This window comes from Aphis gossypii, chromosome 2, assembly GCF_020184175.1.
Source record: "Aphis gossypii isolate Hap1 chromosome 2, ASM2018417v2, whole genome shotgun sequence".
NCBI lineage: Eukaryota > Metazoa > Arthropoda > Insecta > Hemiptera > Aphididae > Aphis > Aphis gossypii.
Genome location: NC_065531.1, coordinates 78972812 through 78994350, shown reverse-complemented (window position 1 = coordinate 78994350; position 21539 = coordinate 78972812). Strand labels below are relative to the sequence as shown.

The 21539-nt window shown below is 28.0% G+C and overlaps 3 protein-coding genes across 6 annotated transcripts; 2 read left to right on the top strand and 1 right to left on the bottom strand.

Moving 5' to 3' along the window:
• The first annotated feature begins 216 nt into the window (after positions 1-216).
• LOC114121736 (acyl-CoA Delta-9 desaturase-like) lies at positions 217-9667 on the top strand. Of its 3 annotated transcripts, none has more exons than XM_050198978.1 (7): positions 217-381; positions 846-879; positions 6460-6675; positions 6747-6877; positions 7117-7322; positions 8041-8226; positions 9122-9667. In XM_050198978.1, the coding sequence occupies exons 3-7, from the start codon at positions 6492-6494 to the stop codon at positions 9456-9458; spliced, it is 1044 nt and encodes a 347-aa protein (XP_050054935.1). In that variant the 5' UTR covers positions 217-381; positions 846-879; positions 6460-6491; the 3' UTR covers positions 9459-9667. The 3 variants fall into 3 exon arrangements, with proteins under 3 accessions (XP_050054935.1, XP_050054936.1, XP_050054934.1); XM_050198977.1 differs by having other exon boundaries at positions 218-381; positions 846-963; XM_050198979.1 differs by lacking the exon at positions 846-879.
• A 2438-nt stretch (positions 9668-12105) lies between these two features.
• Positions 12106-18721, bottom strand: LOC114121735 (calcium homeostasis endoplasmic reticulum protein). Of its 2 annotated transcripts, none has more exons than XM_027984184.2 (16): positions 18397-18721; positions 18124-18294; positions 17552-17778; positions 17241-17476; positions 17091-17165; positions 16911-17022; positions 16624-16839; positions 16156-16231; positions 14450-14695; positions 14221-14378; positions 13987-14120; positions 13754-13927; positions 13527-13694; positions 13325-13463; positions 13045-13185; positions 12106-12298 (listed from the first exon to the last, which is right to left on the bottom strand). In XM_027984184.2, the coding sequence occupies exons 1-15, from the start codon at positions 18419-18421 to the stop codon at positions 13045-13047; spliced, it is 2298 nt and encodes a 765-aa protein (XP_027839985.2). In that variant the 5' UTR covers positions 18422-18721; the 3' UTR covers positions 12106-12298. The 2 variants fall into 2 exon arrangements, with proteins under 2 accessions (XP_027839985.2, XP_027839984.2); XM_027984183.2 differs by having other exon boundaries at positions 13049-13185.
• A 138-nt stretch (positions 18722-18859) lies between these two features.
• On the top strand, positions 18860-20208 carry LOC114121737 (eukaryotic translation initiation factor 3 subunit G-1-like). Its single transcript, XM_027984186.2, has 3 exons — positions 18860-19057; positions 19121-19626; positions 19699-20208. Exons 2-3 carry the CDS (start codon positions 19121-19123, stop codon positions 20036-20038), a joined length of 846 nt encoding a protein of 281 aa, XP_027839987.1. The 5' UTR covers positions 18860-19057; the 3' UTR covers positions 20039-20208.
• The last annotated feature ends 1331 nt before the right edge of the window (positions 20209-21539 follow it).

Here is a 21539-nt window from a genome sequence, read left to right as displayed (position 1 = left end):
GAGGGGGGAACTTGCTGGGCGCCTCCATCCCGCTACACCGTGGTGTCCGAACCGAATAGTTAATAGATATAGGTAGATAATATTCGTCGTTCCGCGTTCGAACAATTAGCTTAGTATCACTCTGTACATTTTAAAAAACGTTTAGATATTATTTATTCACAAGAATACATAGTTAATAATTTCTATATACGAGCATAATTTAATAATTTATTTCAGATTAAAAAAAATTAATTTACGCCACTCAAAGAATAAAATATATCAAACCGGTATCTGTGAATCTCAAAACAAAATATATAACTTGCCTTGAGCAAAATATATATACTTAAACAGGGAGAACAATGTGGTCAGTATTGGATGTTTCGCATGTAATGGACAACACGGGTAAGTATTTTTTATTAATTTTGAATGTGTTGAGCTAAACGATGATGTATGCACTTAATCATTTTACAACTAAGGATTTGTTTAGTAAAAATTTTTAAATGTCCGGAATTTTTTTTATAGAAATTTTTATTGCCGGTAAATGTGATTTGTACTTTAGAGATATCTGCATTTTTTGTTTCTTGTGGTTTTTGTACAATATTAGTTCAAAAATATCAATGTTAAATATTTGAAATACGAGTTGTTATGAAAGTATATTATTATGTTAACAGGATAGTAGTTTTAAAAAAAAATTTTAGTATTTTTGGGTTTTGTTGTTATTTCGAATAAGTAATTTAAATTACTTAAAAAATTTTCTATTATTTCCTTCATTCATTAAAAAATTTAAAAAATTGAATTTTTAACAGAATTTTATTCAGATTAATTTTTTTTTAAATATTGACTGATTTAATTTATTTTACTTTTAGATCAACAATCTAACTCAGCACTCTGAACTCAGTGGTAAACAACTATATTTATATATATATAATATATTAAAATATAGTGGTATCGCATTATTAGTGTCGTGATTAAGTGAGATTTTAAGTGAGTATTTTATTAATTTATTACATATACTAATTAGATTGAGCTTTTACATAATTACATTACTAATGTAATATACTAATAATATAATTATTTTATTGGAAAAAAATTACCTTTGGAGGCTCTATCCACTATTATGACTTAATACAAGGGTGGTCAACATTTTTCTACATTGTAACAAATAGAAAAAAAAGATAATAGACTCCATTTAAAGATTCAGAACATTTTGGCGTGGCCGTTTTGATGTAAATCAGTTTTAACTCAAATGATTTTTTTAAAAATTATTTACTAGTAATTTAAAAAAGATTTCAGTAAATTAAAGAAAATACAATTGAAAATGTATAACTAATAATCTAGCTAACAAAATTACACGAATAAACATTATTAATATAAATAGAAATATTGTGAGCTACACTATCTGTTAAATATGATAAAATCTATTTATATAATATTATAACTATTTTTAATAATATTTTGTCCATATCATTATATTTTTTGAGCTTTTTAAGGGGACTTCTTCTTGATTCCAATTGAAATGAATACTATTCCCTTCCAGCTTGGATCTTTCTTGAAAACATTATAAAAGACTTTTGTAGTCTGCATGATTATTTGTCCTGTGTGGCTGTGTAATATATTATAGGACTCGCCCATTTAAATACCAAATTAATGGTGAAAATCTACCGGATCTCCGTCTACGTCAATTTCAATTGAATTTTTTGACATGGTTATCCTGAAACCATTCAAACAAGAGTTGAAGTTCTTTTAGTAAACATGCATCATCCAAGGCGTTAATTATTATGTGAATAATGTTGATGCAAATAAATCGATTGCAATTGTCGTTTTAACAGAAATTAAAATTAAAATTAAAAATCTCCAACGTTATTATATTTTGATATGATAAGAAGTAATCCATCAATTTCGTTTTTGAAATTTATTGTGAGATGAAAGAATTAATCATAAATTATAATATTTGAAATAAATACATACAACCAATATTCACTAAGATATCTTGTTCTTGTGCAGATTCGATTAGTTTTGATATAATAAATTAATACGATAAAACGCGAGCGACGTTCAAATGCAACTAACGATGAACTTATTGTAAGACAGGATTTTCGAAAAAAATTACGAAAATTACTCAACATATTGCCAAAAATGTAGATAACCGAGCTAACACAAAAATAAAATACGTATCGACTGGTTAATATAGCTATATATTTTAATATAATCTGAAACATTTACGTCTAACCGGCCACGCTAAAATGTCCCATTCTCAATATTTATAATGATTTTGATATTAATTTATAAATCACATACAATATATTTTATATACAACTTAATAACTTTGCATTTTGCCTGCTTGGCTCATCCTTGAAAAGAGTTAATATCCTGTGTTGAACACGTTGACCTCTTTGGGGCTTTTTCCCCATGACCCAAGGTTCACCATCTTTTACATCTTGAAATTTAATAACTGCAATTTAAAAATATAATTTAATGAAAGTTAAGATTTTAACAAAAAATATAATTTGTATAGTCTAAGGTTTAACACTTTAGTTGTTGGTCTGATGTAGTGATGTGAGTACATGATTTATTTATCTAAGTTCATCACCTGATATTTAATTGGTCTGTTGGTATTGTCATATTGGTCTGTAATCAATTCATGAGGTTTGAACGCTTAAGTTATATAAGTAAATTTAATTTTGTTAATTTTAATTCTCAATTTCAAAAACTAACTCTAAAAAAGGTTAAAATGATTTTGGATACTCTTTAGGATTTGAATCAGAATAAAATAATTTAGTATCAACCATTTTGATTCAAACACGAGTAAATAAAATAAAATACCTATACATTGGAGGCGAGGAAGGAAGAGAATAGGAAAATGGGATTTTTCACAAAGAGATGATACTTTTAAACGTTTTTTACAAGTAAATATAAAATATTAATGTTATAAGAAAAAACACCTAAGGATGTTGTTGAAAATCAAGAATAATCAATTATAATTTAGTATCTTTATTCGTAAATAACAGAAGGATATTTTGATTGATAAATATTAAACTACAATCCAAATATGATATATAAATAGGTATTTTACATTTAGAAATATCTGTAAAAATATAAATTTTTCTAAAATATTCAAGTACATTTAAATACCTATATAAAATATACTAACCAATATATACTAAATAATTTTTATACATCAATACATCATTATTAATTATATTGAATTAATTTAATATTTTTAAATTATTAAATTTTCAGAAATTTTTCAATAGTTCAATTTTTGCAATTTAATATCATAACTAACATACGAGTATACCTATTATACTTATATACATATATAGTAATGCACTAATGCATATTATTATAACAAACAATTTCCGTTTGTATTATTGGCAAAATAAATAAATTTTTCGAATCATTCATGTGCAAAACTTGTTTTTTGAAACCGGATTTTTAAAAACTTGTTAGGTACATATCGTTTACAGAAGCTCTATAATAGTGTATTATAATTCTATAATATTTATCTATAATCTATACTCTATATTATAATGAATCTGCGTATTTTTAAAAAATACTACTTCAACTAATCTCTAAATTTTTTTGGGCACGTGTCCTTCGTTACGGGAGGGGGTTATACCAGTTCAAATATGGCGTTTTTGAAGATAATGTATTCGAATGTAAACTGGCTGAATGGCCATATAATGTAGGAAATGTTTTAAGTACCTATTGGGTTGTATCTTAAATTTGATTCGATATTTATTTTTTTTTTTTTTACGTTAGTCTCCTATAAACTAACATCTCTATTGTCATTTCAGTTTCATTTTTAACTTTTTTAATTGTTGTATGAATTCGATAATATGATAATTAAAAGATTATTATAGGAGATACCAGTCAGTATTATTGATATTATTTAATTATTAATACAACGATAAAACTGTACAATATAAATTATAATCTTATAATATATTATTTAAAATATTTGATCGCTCACGATCATTCGTACATAAAATATTTCTATCATAATATGACCATTAGGTCATTTTAAATTCGAACAGACCATATTTAAACTTGTAATCCACTCCTTATCGGTTCATATTTAGTATTTTAATGAGAATTTTTTTTCATTGAGATTGAATATTGTTACTAATTATATTTTGTTGTACAAACAGTCAACATTTAAAGTTTTGAAATTCTTAAAGTATATAAAAAATAAGAAATAATACCATAAAATTATAATAAATAATGTACAATTAAATTGCTTTCAATTGAAAATCAATATTAACTGAAAACTTAAGCAGCGTACCTTATTTTAGATTCTGAAGTTTGAACGAAGTGATAAATGTATTTATTTTACAATGATATGTGTTTTTTTTCTGCCTGTGTGCAGCATAACTTGTACAAATAATGCTTCAATTTCAAACTTCAGGGGTGGTTTCCGATGGCAAAGCGTATATCCTTAGTATTATATAGTCTATAATATTAGGATTGCTAAAAAATGTTAAGTACTAACCGGATCATTTATGAAAATAATTTCAACAAAATTTTTTTAATTATTTTTAATCAATAATGATAATATTTAAATTTAGTATGTACAATATAATATTTTGCCATATAATTATTAACCGTATTAAGGTTAACAAAAAAATAAAAAAAGTAAAACGAAAAACGAAAAAAACTACAGAGTAAGTGATTAATTAGAACAATAAACAAGTATTTAAAAGGACGACACTCTTGCATGTATTATCTTCGTCTTACCTACATATAACATTGCCAATTTTTCGTTCAGGGGAATCAATTTGTTGTTAGCTTTAATAGTAGAATAAATTTACCCATTATCAAACTTAAAAGTAAAAATATTATCTAGGGCACATCATAGGCTTTTATTGATAATTTAATTTTTAAGTGAGTTATAGCTATTTAAAATATTTTAACTTTAATATGCTTGTAACTCACTTAATTAATAAATGCCTATGAGATGACTTATATAATAATTATTACCTTTAAGTTTAATAATGGATAAATTTACTCTATTTTTATAGCCAAAAGCATAAAATTGATTCCGTTGAATAAAAATGTATTATGTGGTATATATGTAAGAAGAAGACAACACATGAGGGTGTGGCATCTTCTTAAATAATTGCATATACTAAAAGTTTTAATTAATGATTATATTATTTAAATCTAATGTATATAATTACATAAACATTTTTTTAAATGTTTAAATGAGTTAAATTTATGCAATATATTAAATTTATACTTAATACAAAATTGTATAAATACAGAATAAATACTGGATTGACCAAAAACAATTCTATACAAAACATAAACAAATATTTATATTTTTCCTGAATAAAATAAAATAATTATGAAAGGCAAAGCATTAGTTGTCCTTGTATTGAACTGCAACACATAGGTTAGATTGGTTAGATTGTTAGAATATAATTTGATTTTATGTTATATATATTATTTTAGATTTACATTTATCTTCTGATATTCAATGTATGTGTGCTATTTCTTGATTAATGTATTGGTTTTAGGTTTATAATTATTTAACTAATGTAAAAGTATATAAAGTTTACTTAAATTATGTATTTCAAAATTTAAAAAACTGGATCATATCCAAATTTTTGATTAATTTGAGTATATTTTTTGGCCAACTTTTGAATTTATCATATTCTGATTTTAGATTTTTTCTTTATTGACAGTCAAAATACTTAATTTTTATTTTGAATGTTTTAGTTTTACTCCTAATGAACTTGAATTATCAGTTTATATAATAAAATTATTATATTCGTGATATTATGTGGAAATTAAATATCAATAAAACAGTGTTATACATTTTTCTAACATTGTGATATATTTAGTTATTTATAGTTAAGGCAATTAGTAATTATCATAATGCCATAATGGTGAGTATCAGTTGGGATGGTAAACTCTCTACAGCCCTACACTTTTTTAAATGTTTTTCCAACTATACATGGTACTATATTGTTTGTATAATTCCAGCATTAATTGGGAGTATTATAACATTACTAAATTTTGTAACTATACCAGTACTTAGATAATGCAGGAATACCAGCACTGGTAAAGCGTATTATTATTTCAGTTATACGCGAGTATTGACGCCAACACGTGGTTGATAGTAGCACGCCTGTATTTTCATCAGTAATTATTAATCAGTATTCACTGCCAGTATTTGGGCAGTTGGGCAGTATTGTCTATCGTCTATTTGCTCTTTTTTATTTTCGAATTTGCATTTGATCTTTTGAGGTAGAACCGTTTTTGCATACAAAGTTATCATTAATAAATTTAGTAAATTTAAACAAAGCATTGTTCATTAATAGATTTCGTATACGTCCAATTAGTCCTTTTTAAATGCAATGCAAATCAATAATCAAGCCAAATTATTGAACTAAAATAAATCATAGGTACCTACATTATAGTACAACCTAATTTTATAATGTTTGAAGTGCACTCACTATTACATTATTATTACAGTAACTACGCGCTGAAGTCTGATTAGAATTATTATGCACGTCTCAGCAGATATTAAAGTTGGCGACAGCACCACACTCAAAACTGCACCGATTGAAAAACAACCCTATCAACCGATTGTTTGGCGTAATGTTATACTGTGCTCGTTGATCCATTTGGGTGCACTGTACGGCGTCTACTTGGCGTTTACTTCTGCAAAAATCACTACGACTATTTTCGGTAAGTTTATCGTCAATAATCATAACATAAAATAAATAAACTACCTACATTTTAATTTTTATTTAATTCAGCGATCGGCCTGTATCAAATTTCTGCGATTGGCATAACCGCTGGAGCGCATCGGCTTTGGTCGCACAGGGCGTACAAAGCGAAATGGCAATTACGGTTAATTATTATTACACTCAATACAATAGCATTTCAGGTATATTCTTTTGATTATATTTTATATAGGTACATAAACAGTATTTGTATGATCATAATTCCGAAATTTATAACTTACGGGTTATCGCAGTTTAGTATAATACATTCTCTTTGCAAATTGCTATGTACAAAAACAATTCATAAGGTATTTAGTATATTATAATTCCAACATACCCTAGCAAATGGCTAATAATATACTCGGCTATCCACCGGGGCTTAACTGATCGTCACATTTTACAGAATTCAGTTTATGAATGGGCCCGCGATCACAGATTACACCACAAGTACTGTGACACGAACGCCGACCCGCACAACTCGAATAGAGGGCTGTTCTTTTCGCACGTAGGTTGGCTATTGTGCCGAAAACATCCTGATGTCATCGAGAAAGGTCGCACCATTGACACCAGCGATTTATTGGCCGATCCAATCGTGACCTTCCAAAAAAAGTAATTCATTTAGCAATTATTTTTTAATTTTTTACGAATTTTATCGAAGAAAACGTCTGCAAAAACACTTAGAAGTATAAACGTATAATAAACCGTAACGGAGCTGATGGGAATTTTACAGTAAAATTCCCCCACTTGCGTATTTTTATTTTCATTTTATTTTTATGTTATAATACAACTGTTAGATAATATGCATGATAATATAAGATTAGTAATATTATAAGTTTTATATGTCAAATATTTGTTGAAATGTTAAACACAATATACTGGAAACAGTATAAGCAAGACACTTTTACATGTTTAAGACTTCCAGTGCAGACAGTGCAGTTATATCATTATATATACCACATTTATGCTTGAGCACAGAACTATAATGAGGGTACATTTCTAGTATAGTAATTGTATTTTAATTGTACGTAAAACTGTTAAGAATATTATACAACAAACATTGGTGTATACTTTTTAACGCACCAAATTCACTGCAGTTTCACAGATTTTAATGTTTGATTATGCCTAATTTCATAAATTACGATATCTTCATTCGTTCACATGATCATAAAAAAACCTTTCTGTGCTGGAAAAATAAAAGCTGCCTTTAATAATAATAATAATATGCATGTTGGTATTTAAATATTATCATTTATCATATATTGTACTCGTATTATAAATACATATTTTACAGTGGTGGATTTCATCAAATTTTTTTTTAAACTCGCAGATACTTTTGGTTCCTGATAACGTGGGCTTGTTTCATTATACCCACACTTATACCAGTGTACTGTTGGGGAGAAACATGGAGAAATTCTTGGTACGTAGCCGTTTTGTTGCGGTACACGCTCACACTCAACGCAATTTGGTTGGTCAACAGCGCCGCACACGCGTGGGGAGGAAAACCATACGATAGGTAAAACTGTAACAGCGAATTCATGTACTGTAATCGATCGGTATAAAATAAATTATAAAATAATGACTAATGAGTATAACAATATATATAATATTATGACATAGATGTAAAAATGACAGTAAAACGATACGAAATTATACGTAAATAGTAAATACTAAATGTTAAAAATCAGTAAACTATTTTAATCGTCGGAGCATGAGTGGCAGACTTATTGAGATTCAATTCTGTATAAAAACGAGACAAATCCAACAACCAGTAGGTACTTAGAAATATACATCGTATTTGAAATTGCCTTGTTTTTTTTTTAATTCCAGAACTATCTAGTGTAGGTGAGATACCTTAATTAATTTTATTAATGGGTACAATATTTAAAAAATAGTTTTTTTGATTTCTTGAAAAGTTTTGAAAAATAGAGCTGTCTGGTTCTTGAACGGACCTCTTCAATTTATTATATTATCCATTTTTATTCTAATGGGAATAATATCAATATTTTTAGATGAATAGAATTTATTTATTTTTACATTTGAATACTCAATATACAAATGTATATGTAATTTATATCTCGTTTCTGCGTGTTAATGAAACTTTAAACTTAATCGTATAGCTAAAATAGGTAATGATAATTTTACTTGAGACAAATCTAATCCCGATATTGTATTTTTTAAGTGTATACAGTCTTTAGCATATAGAAATATATGTGGTATTAATAACTATAACATAATATTATGTACTATATAGTTAGTTATAACTAAATAGGTAAAAATTATTCGAATACAAAATTATTAAGAACATCGTTTAAAAATACTTTAAATTACTACTTAAGCAGTATTACAATAAGCACACATGGTACGTAAAATAACATGATTTTCGTTTGTTTTGTGCACCTTTTTGGCAGGTTTATCAACGCGTCGGAGAACCTTGTGGCGTCCATCTTGTCGGTGGGCGAGGGCTGGCACAACTACCACCACGTGTTCCCGTGGGATTACAAAACAGCGGAACTGGGCAATTACCATTTCAATTACACCACCGCGTTCATCCACCTGTTCGCTAAAATCGGATGGGCGTACGACCTGAAGACCACATCAACGGAGCTCGTGCGTAAACGGGCCTCCCGCACCGGCCTGGTCGATTCCGGGGGGGACCCGGTGCCACTGCCGTGGGGCTGGGACGACAAGGACTGCCCTCAGTCGGACCGCATGGAGGCCACGATCGTAAACAGGAAACAGGGTTGATCGCGATATACGATCGTACTGTTGTATGTCTGTACAATTGTAGATAATATGTATGAAACGAATAGTTCAAAGAATATTCTTTGAGATCTAAAGTTTAAGAAAAATGTTTAAATGTAAAAAAAAAAATGCATTTATATAACTATAAAACGTTAGCAAAACTATGGAGAATTAAATTTAATAAATTGACTCTATATGTCATACTAAATTAATTTTTGATTTTCATCTGCAATGAGCATGAGACGAACAAAAAATACGCAAAAGTCATAAAAGCATCGTAAGTCGCAGTTGTACCTAAGTGTAATCAGTGCAGGTAATGACGTAATGGAAATATAGGATACCGGCAGGCGGCCTATTGTTACAGAGAGAGCGATGTACTTAAAATGCCTATCTAGAGCGCCGTGTTACTTTTTACTTAAAACAATGTTTTCATTCAAATTAAATGTTTTTCGATTTAGGTATTAGTATAACCTATTCACGTTGAAAGTATCGGTGTGTAAAACATTTTTTAATACTTGAGAAAAATTAACAAAAATTAACGGTAGAAAAAGTGGTAAAGTAACCATTACCTGATAACAGTTCGGCTACATTATAGTAACTATATTACTCTGCTGCAGTAAGTGTTAATTAATACATTGAAGTGTACGTCATTGCATTGAGTACGTCTGTACTGAAAGGATGTGCTAAATTCGAATTCGACAATTAATTTGTTAGTATATATTGCTAAGAAAATGTCATAGTATATTTATATTACTATTAGTAATACGGTAAGTGCGTAGGTGGTAGGTTTATTTTAGACTTATCTTGACGGCCATAGATAAGAGCGTCGGATTACGATGAACGATTGTTGAAATTGCCCATAACGTTAAATTTAAATTTTGATTTATATATTGATTGGATTTTATATTTATTTACTTAATTTTTAAAAAATGTTATTACATTAGTTACCTACTCAATTTATTTAATTTTATTACATCACTCAATCGTGCGTTATTACACGTTATTATATTACGTTGCTTATAAAGTAGTTCGAAATTATTCGTTTCTCGACTAAAAAAAATAAATTCTTTGATAAGCGACATTCGTTCGCAATCATGTTGCACCTACGTCTTATTAACTTACTTGAAAATGTGAAATACTGATTTTTATTTCAACTCATAAAATACATTTCTATGATTCTACATTAATGCATAACACAAATATTAGTATAGGAATAGAAAATAAATATAAAAAGTTTAATCAAATTAATTAATGGGATAATGAATTTTCGGCAGCGCATGGAACACGTGTGTATCCAATGACGGTTATCGCGGGACTAGGTATGCAATTTTATCATTTAATATTACTGTCGATTAGTTTTGATTTGCCGAAGAACGGTGAGAATAGTTTCATAGCATAAAATATAATCAAAAGCATCAAATTAATCTAAATATTATGAAAAGTCATAGTGACTTTTTACACATAAATTATACTTACTTAATAAAATATACGTTATAGCATTGATTATAGAATAGAATTCTATTCTATAATCAATGGTTATACCTAGTTTCTACTCCCCACTAAAACATTTTCATTTTCATCAAAACTAAAATCGTTAAGCTTATCGTCTGTTTAATATATTATGTGCTTTTAAAAGTCAATAAAAATTGTGTCAACATATTTTAAGTTTTAATATGAATATTTACGATAAAATAACTAACTAATTTTTGAAATGTTGAACAATTTGAACTTTAAATTTTGTAAAAAAAAAAAAAAATCAAAAAAAAGGTATTCAATTTTTACCTCTCAAAAGTACTAATTAGATACAAATTGCTATAGTAATATTGTCTATCCAATGTTAAAGGTGATCAAATCATTTATTTAGTTAAATAACTACTTATTAGTCTGACATATTATAAAACATATCATTGTAAAATCAATACATTAATTGTTACAGTCAAAATCTAAAAAAATAATAATGAACAAAAATAAAATCATTTACACATTTAAATGTATATTATGCCAGAGTGTTTGCAAATACCAGAACAAAAAACTAACCACATACTCCATGAATGGATATTTTGAATTGTATTATACATTAACTGACACAAACATTATTTAATATTAATACGTTTTAATATAAACATTCAAATATCGATTTTAATAGAGTATGCTGAAACAAGAATGAAACAACAAATTTTCTCTTTAATATCAAAAATTATAATTGATATTTAGTTTATTACATTTTGTATAAAAATCGTAGCTATACAGAAAACACTATTTGTAGTAACTCAATTTAAACAACAAAAAAATAATACACATATGTGTATGTATATAAAATAATATATATATATATATATATACATACATATATTATTTTACATAAATATTTAAATTATTTTGACAAGAGATGCACAACAGTTATTGAAAAAACAATCGTACATCTATAGTCTATCAATTCATTAATATAATAATGGTTTTTTAACAAAAGTCTATGTCATTTACTTAAATTTTATACAATTATTACAGTTCAATCCAGTTATTATTAAATGTACTCAGAATGTTTCCGTGAGTATTTTATCAATAATAATGTTTAACATAACATAATATTTTTTTTTTTTTGGTTTATTGATTTTGTTATAAATAAAATATAAGATATGGTAAATAATAATATTCACAAAGTAGTAGATAATTTCTGAATGTTGTTCTTTACGGTGTTTTTCTGTCCGTATGCTAAAATGTTATTACTAAAAATATATATATATATTCGCAATACGAGTTTTAGCCATATCTCTACAGACATAAAGGCATTTTACCAAATAACATTTACCAATAACAAATAATATAAACTGGACATTGTTCACCTGAAACAATAGACTGGCGTGAGATGTTTAAGACAAATCTCAAATACAGGTAGACAAAAACATTTATAGTAAATAAACAATAGGAATAATTATTAATAAGAATTAAATTCAAGATTAGTTGAATCATAAATTCATGATTCCAAAAATATATCTTATCAGTTATACTAATAAAAATGCTAACTTAACGTATTTAAGGTTAATTTAACCTACTCAAACACTTAAAGCAATGAATTTAAAATAATGTATAATTTAAATCATATACTCCATAAACCATTGATAGTTATACTACACAGGTAAATAAATAATAAAAATCCAATTTTATAACATTAATTTTTAGTAATTTTAAGAGGACGCAACATTGGTATGTGTTGCCTTCGTCTTACAAGTATATAGAAAATTAACACTAAGCTGATCACATTTAAAATGAATTGACCAATTATAAAACTTGATGGTAACACATCTATGTTTGTTGTTTTTTTACGATTATTCAGTTTTAAAGTGAGTTATGAGTATGTTAGGAAAAACACGAAATATGGTATTTGGCTTAAACATTTATAAAAGTCACTATAATTTATATTATTTAATAAGAAAAAAAGTTAGTGATTTTTTTGAATGGAATTGTTATGATTTTAAGTTAAATGATTAAATATTTCCAAAATGCCCTATACAAATAATATTACCATTGACGATTAACTATAATCAATGATATTATATACATTACTGTATCAAATTGATAAACTCTATACCTACACATTTCCTTCCATTCGTTCTTCTGCTCTCGTACGCATCCTATGTATGAACGCCTTGCCTTTGTTCTTTCTGAAGTTCTCGTATGGATCATTCAAACTGATTCCCACACCCTTATATTGATCAGTCCTATCTCGGACCTAATTTATAATGACGACCAACACAAAGCCACAGATCAATATAATTTTATGTAATATTAAGTACCGATTTGTCAATAACAATAAAAATATATAATTTAACATTTAGTACAAAACATTTTTCTATCATCTTTTTACTTACGTCACCACCGCTGATTGGTGTGTCGATACCTTGTTCTTTTGAACCCAATCCAGCACCACCCCAACCCATTTTTTTTAGAAGCTGATGACCTTTATTTGACTCATCCAGGCGTTCTTGGGCAGTTTTACCAAAACCAGTTCTAAAATGATTTAAATAAATAATTAATATTATTTAAAAATAAAATTATTCATATATTACTTACCCCCCAAATGAAGGCGGTGTAGGACTTCGTTGAGATGAAGGTGGAGAAGGTGATGGTGATCTAGACGGAGAACGTCTTCGACGACTACGGTTAGGTGTTGGTGGTGGACTGCTTTTTTTGTTTATAACACGTCTTGTTGGACTGCGTGGTTTTGGGCTTCGACTACGACTAAAGCAATAATTTACATAATGATTTATGGTTTTTATTTTTAGTTTAATTTATCTAACCTTCTATAACGCTTTTTTCGAACTGGCGATTTATCTTTCAATGAAGGTAATACAATTGGAGATGGTGACTTTGATTTTTCTCTTATATTATCGGCAATATCATCTTCTTTTTGTTTTTTTGCAGAATGTTTGGCTTTGTAGTATTCATATAAACCAAGTTTTTCCCAACCATCACTAATACAAAAATCACAAGTTGAATAATTGTATTAAATTTTTTGTACACAAATATTTACCTATCACGAGGAGCAAAATGTCCTGGAGGCATATAAAAGGCTTTGACTGCCTCTAACAAGCGATCTGTAGGTGGAGCTGGCGGTGGTAATCTAATTGTATCTGGATCTAAAGGTTTATAATTGCTATCTTCCAACTGAATGAAATACCATCATGTATAAGTAAAATACAATTAAATACATACATACTAACATATTAAATATACATATATTTATATTTATTTATTTTAAACAAACTTTAACTAATGGCACCATAAGGCCAGCTGGAAGTTCATAGTATGGCAATGAAGGAAGTAAGTCATCTGCCGTAATATCTGGCTGAACAGGTGGTAAAGGAAAATTGTTTTGTATAAAATTTGGTGGTGGTCGACTCAGATCAGGTAATTCCATTGAAGCTTCAGTGAATAATATTTTTATGTTAGTATACAGTGATGAAAATTATTTCATATTTGATTTCTATACTTACGTGGAGGTTGCAAATGTATATTGGGCGGAGGTTGGTTAAATGGTGGCGGAGGTCTGTTATACATAGAGGGAGGTTGTTGCATACAATTTTGCATAGGCTGTCCATAGTGATCATCTTGCTGATATCCATTATCTGTTTGATGAGAATAATTTTGTTGGTCCGCTTGCATATACCCAGACATATTATTTTGGTATGGAGGAGGTGAAGGTAAACGACCTTCATTAAAATGCTGTCGATTTGTGTCGTCTAAACAAAAAAACAAAAGAGAAATGGTTCTAAAGGGGAAACAATATAAAATTAAGAGAATATGTACACAAGGTTTCCATTACAATAATGATTATAATATATATATATATATATTATATATAAATACAATACATTTACTACTTTCATTAGGAGATATTAAACAAATTTCAAGAAAAATGAAACCTATAGGATAACAGGTAAAAAAAACTTATTATAGGTTCAATCAAACGTTAAAATTATGTTGATATAGTTCTTTGGGATTATTAAGTAATAAATCACGATAAAGTATAAATACCATTAGTTGTAGAAGAATACTTTATTATCTATGTACTATAAACTTTATTAAACCAAAAATACATATCAATATTAAAATGAATTAGAATTTTATAGTCAATAAATATATGATTAAATTATTTAATATTATATAGCATAAAAAGAAAAATCAATTCAATGTATAAATTTGCGAAAATTATTGATATTATATTTTAAATATGAGAATTTAACTACCCCCATATATAATAATTATCAAATATTAAATATAATAATTAATGAATAAACTTAACAATCCTTAAAAATTGTAAAATAATACCTATTTTAACACTAAAAGTACAAAATAGAATTTAAACTGTAAAATAAAAAATACCAAACACATACTAGAACAAATGTGCCACAAAAATGTATAAAAAAAATTAATAAGAAAAAACTAATAAATCCAATACATATAATATACAATATATATTATATATATAAATAAAATAATTTATATAAGTGTGTGTGTATATATATTATGTTTATTTGTTTATCATTAAATAATAATGCAATCAATAGACAAATATGTCCAACATAAGTTACATTTATAATATAAGGTACTGTATTTGATAGTTATGTGAGAAAAAACTAAAAAGTAAATATTTACTATTATTCTAATATCCTAGTATCACTAATCAATCAATTGATAACTATTAATTTGTTTAAGAATTTAGATAATTTCTGAAAATTGTAAAAAAAAGCAGAAAAATGTTCTTAATTAAAAAAAAAAAAAAATTCAAACTTAAAACAGTTAAAAAAAAATGTTGAGAAATAGGTTCTTGATGTTGATTTTATTATATAAGAAAGTAAAGCTTAAAAATATATATTTAAAAGAATCTTTATCATCATTTATGAGTACTAAAATAAATGTATCAGTTATGGGGAAAATTAATCAAATTTATCTAAAGTAGGTAGATCATACTACACTTCAAATCTAAAATAAGAAATTATCAAAATATCTACAGTTTATCTAATAAAAACACAATCTTAATTAATCTGTTAAAATAAAATGAAAGTTTCAAGTGATGAGTTTTAAAATATATAGTTTTGAAACCTTGTGTTTGAACATAAACTTTTATGGTAAATATTTGAACTTTTATTTTGCATAAAATGTGTAAAATGTCCATTTTTTAAATCAGATGTGCGCTTACCTTGAGCTGGAGGAATTGAAAGAGGAGTTACCCTTTGTTTTTGTTGTTCTAGCGAACGTTTTTGGTTTTCTATACTCTAAAATAATCGAATTCCCAATAAAAAATGACTTATGAAAGAAAGGTTGAATATAATATTATACAAATAATTAATATAAATATACATGTAAATATAAATTTAATATATACCTACAAAAACTATTCTTGTATAGGAATTAAAAAAATTTAATTTAATATGGTCATGTTGTAGGTACTAATTTTGGATAAAAAAAAAAAATTCTCATACGTCCAACGAATAGTTTTGTAAATACTTAACAAAAGCTACAACACATTTTTTTCATTTCTCGATTAAGATTTGGTTTATTACTTTGTTTTACCTACATCAGTGACTTTGTATGCACATAATGTTTAAAGTGAACCAGGTAGTGAAGTTTTTATAAGATATTCTATTTTTAATAATTATAGTATTACCTGTATCTGATTGTTACAATGTGCTAGAAATGATTGATGTTGGCTACGATAATTTTGTAATGTACTATTCATGATCATGTTGAGCTGATTGACAGCATCTCTATGCTTTTCCAATAGGTTGCTCTTGTATTCTACCATTGATCTATCAGGATTTTTCAATCGCTCCATTATAGTTTCAGGAAAATAATGATTTTTTGTTTCCCATAAACTTAATAGCTATTGATTATAATACAAATTTAAATATTATGTAAAATTATCATAGTAAGCGTTAATGGATAAAATTATACTTTGCTAAGTTTAGATTTTTGATCATCATTTGCCCTCATCATTGCCGAGCAAAACATTGGTACAATGATCGATTCAAGTGATGTTTTCAATATTTTTTCTGACTTGCGAATACTTTGGTTTTTATAAAAAATATAAAAAAGTTTTAATTATTAATTAAAATAACAATCAATTAATCTTACCAGTGATGAACTGTGTCATTTACTAAATATATTAAATGTAATTGTTTTGAAAATTCTGCATTCGGATCCATCACTCTGCATTAAAGAACAGTATTTAAAATTACAATTATATTATAGATAAATGGTCAATAAGGATGGTATTTCACTTACTCCATAAGTAAATATTGGGTGATTACATCAACTTTGCGTTCACTAGCTGTTTGTTTCATTATCCATGATTTACCATTAGCTATCGCATCTTTAGTACATCCTTTAATAATTGGTTCGAGTACAGACGACAATTCAACCAGTGATAAATCATTAGCTGCAGCTTCAGAATTAATATATTCTCGCTGTTCAGAGAGTATTTTATCTTCAGTAGCTACTTGTTGCTGCTGGGCCAGCATCTATTAACATTAATTTATAGGTACTGAAATATTATTCAAAATCTTTTATATTATATATTTTATTTCATTTCTTACCATAAGTTGAGAGTTAAAATTTTGCTCTGCCTGAGCAATTTGTTGCTGCAGATTTGCTTGTTGAGCATTCAAAGATTCCATGGTAACTACTGATGGCTGACAATCATTTGCTTGGTTTAAATTTAACCATTGTGCTGCTGCAGCAGCCATGTTTAATTGTTGTGAACTAACTGAATTATTTGCTACAGCGGCTTGAGCTATTTCTCTGACACTGTTTTGATTTAATACTAAATAATTTCAAGACAAAAAAAATGTGTTTTAAGTTAGGTTGTTAGGTTATAAATAACGACATTAAATTTGTGAATAGTTCAACCGAAACTATGTCATTAACTACAGTAATAAAATCCACAAAGATGACACCTTAATAATGAATTACTAGGTACACACAATAACTAACGAAGTGTAAACAATCGTCATTTACAAACAGTGTCTCTGTTTGTGTTTGGGTATCGACTTTTAAAAATTTGAAAAGAAAAAAAATAGATTGCACAAACTGCTTGTATATAGATAATAGTGTCAATAGTGCCTAAAACTAGTAATAGCTTGTTGGCATGTCTTCGAACACTACTCACTCGATTGTTCTGTAGCCACTTTACGCAGGTAATAATCATAGTAACGGCCCCCGAACAGAAACTCAAACTTCGGGTTATCCTTTTGTTTGGTCTTGGTCATTTGTTCAAAATCAGGTCCATTGCGCGCGACGAACACGGCCAACTTGTCGATGATCGTGCGCAATTCCTGATCTACGAGAAGTAGTTAAACAAAAAATTAAAAAAAAAAAAAAACGAAAAAAAATAAAACGAGTTGTCCCGCTTCCTTTTCATCACTGTCTGTCGAGATTTTACCTTCTGGAGGTGGAGGTACGTCCATTATCGGCTAATTAGCCAAATATCGACACAAGAGGAGTTCGCGTCTACAAGAATCAACTGAATGCGACACGGCGACTTCGGTGAGAGCACATCGTCGAATTTCGATTGCGTGGTTCTAAATGTTCCAATGCGTATACCTTCTTTAGTGCAATCGTTGTCGACACAGTGAGAAATTCTAGAAGATAAATCGATTAACTCTCTTTGGCGAGGAGTCTTCGTCGCTCGAATCACCGGACTTCGGAGTTCAAGACGCGGTTTGTTTACAAAATTAATTTTCGTTGGGATTAGGGTATAGGGAAGTATTTCCCCCTACCATTACGACATCGGCTTTACCGTCCAAAAACATTCGTCAGCCTTCGTCGGTCCGTCAGGAATCGCGATAAATTCGAAATCACAGCGTCGCCAACCGTCGACAAGTGGTCAGTGGTGCAGTGTTAGTAACCAAGGCGCGTTTGCCCGGTTTGGATCCACGACTCACGAGGAGCGTTCTATTGATAACAGAACGACGCGATGTTTACTTTCTTTACTTTTTTTTAATTTTTTTCCGTTTTTCGTCAAAGTCTTCGACTTTGATTTTCCTTCTCGCAGAGTGCGATAGGCATCAATTTCCCTATCTCCGATCGAACGTATCAGAAAAGTAAGTATCGCGAAAACTATTCGCCGCGCTATTCTAATCGTCGCATTTTGTTATTACTTATAGATGCACACCAAAGACTTGATCAAGGTAAGTTGGGCGGATGAGGTCGAGGATCACTTGGAGAAAACGACGCTGCCGCAGTCAAAAACTGAACAAGTGGGAAACAGCCGTATTATAACAGAATACCGGTGGAACAAGGACGACAAGAAAGAAAAGGTGGTGCGCACCTACAAAATTGAAAAACGGCTGGTCTCTAAAACAATAGCGGAGCGAAAGACGTGGCCCAAGTTCGGCGACTCGCGCAATGACAAGCCTGGGCCAAATATTGCGACTACTATACCTGCCGAAGAGATACAGATGCAATTCTTGACTGGCAAAGACGGTGACAAAGCAGAGGAAAATCCATTAGACAAACTGAAGAATGTAAACATGAACATCAAGTGTCGTACATGCGGCGGCGAACATTGGTCTTTCTCATGTCATCTCAAAGGGACTGGGTTGGTTGTTGAGGACAAGAAATTAGTGCAAGAGAAGATATCTGAACCCGAAAAGAATACCGGAACTAACAGGTTAGTTGATTTAGTTATGCCTTATGCACATTGTACATTTATCATTTTTTGTTTAATCATCGTACTGTTTAGGCCTTATATTCCGCCTTCGGCAAGAGAAGGAGCTACAAATACTGCAGGAAAACGAGATCCATATTCGCGAGGTTATGATGAGGTGCCAGCCATTCGTATTGAAAATCTTTCAGAGAGCACATCTGAAGCAGATTTGAGTGAACTAGTCAACAAGTTTGGGCAGATTGCTCGAATTTACTTGGCTTCCAATAAGGTTACAGGCGCATGTAAAGGGTATGCGTTTGTGAATTTCAAATCTAAACTAGATGCCGAAAGAGCCATCAAGGGCTTGCATGGTTATGGTTATGATCATTTAATCCTGAATGTTGGTTGGTCAACAAATAACTATAAAGCTGCATAAAATCCTCATACATATGATGGATGGATTTTAGAAAATATTTAATTGTTATATAACATTATAAGAACAATTAAAAAAGTCCTATCAGTTATTTGGTTGTTAACAATAAATTAATAATATGCTACAATTTACAACTAAATAAATATTGGCAATTACATTTTTTGTGTTTAATATTACATAGTATATTTTTTTTATTTTTTTTTTTTCATTTAAATGATTACATAATTACCAAATTTCTTTACTTCTATTCTAATTCCAAACATTTTGTTAAGTATTTGAATATTTTGACAATTTAACTTACAATTTTTCAAAACTTCTGGTTTCACGAATACATCAATAAAAGACAATTAAAGAATTTTAAAACATTTAAATTGACTGATAAGTGTTAAATGAAACCAAAAAAATTATTGTAGAATCCACTCTACTGTATAATATGTATACTATATTGAATCTGTTAAGTTCAATGATAAATCATTGTATATATTAAAGAAAAATGATTCTTTGTGGAAATAATCTATCAAATTATTTTACTAGTCTGTTTAATTATTATACATAAATTTTATATTGATGTTAGGAATTTAACATACTATTTTCCATAAGATAGGTTGAGTTAATTCTAATTTTTAATGAAAAATTGCATATATTTTATTAATAATTATTATGAAAAGATATATTAATATTATTAATTGTATGTATATATTATTATTGTGATTATGTATATCATAAAATCAATATTATTGATTATACTGTAGGTTGAACTAACTTTTTCCAAAAACAACAAATTAATAGCTTATAATTCAACACCAATATATTGTAGAACAGTGTGATCACATTTAAGTTTAAATAGTTTAAAGTTGTATATAAGTGTTGATAATTTTACTATTCATTGCAGTTCTATGTGCAGAATATTTAAAACCCCTAAAAATGATGTATTTTGAATTACAACAACGAAATATAATTTCATTACATATCATTTGAACTTAAAATGTATATTAACAACAATTGTATCCATACATTTAATGTTAATATAAACATTTTATTGGTGATATTTTTTTTAAAAAAAAACCCTAATTTCATCCAAAATTTACAAACTACGCAATAATTTAAAAATAATCATTAAATCTTGGAAGCTTTTTACACATTATTAGAATAACAGTTAATCCTTACTTTCTATTATCCGAAGACTACCATCGATAGTTTTTTTTTTTTTAGAATATGATAAAATTCTATTCTATCAATTTGGTAGAAATAAAGACTACAATTTAGTACTATTAAGAGAACTTCTATTATTTTTCATATAATTTTTTTAATTAGATATATTATTATATATATTAAGAGAGAAGAAAGAAATTATTAGACAATAACTTATAAAGTTAACCAAAAAAAAAAATGTACAGATAGCACTTTAATTATTGTCAATACTAATAAATTATATTAATTAATGTAATTTTATATAAATTAAGATGTTTTGGATTATCTTAATTGTTTTTAAAAACAACCATTT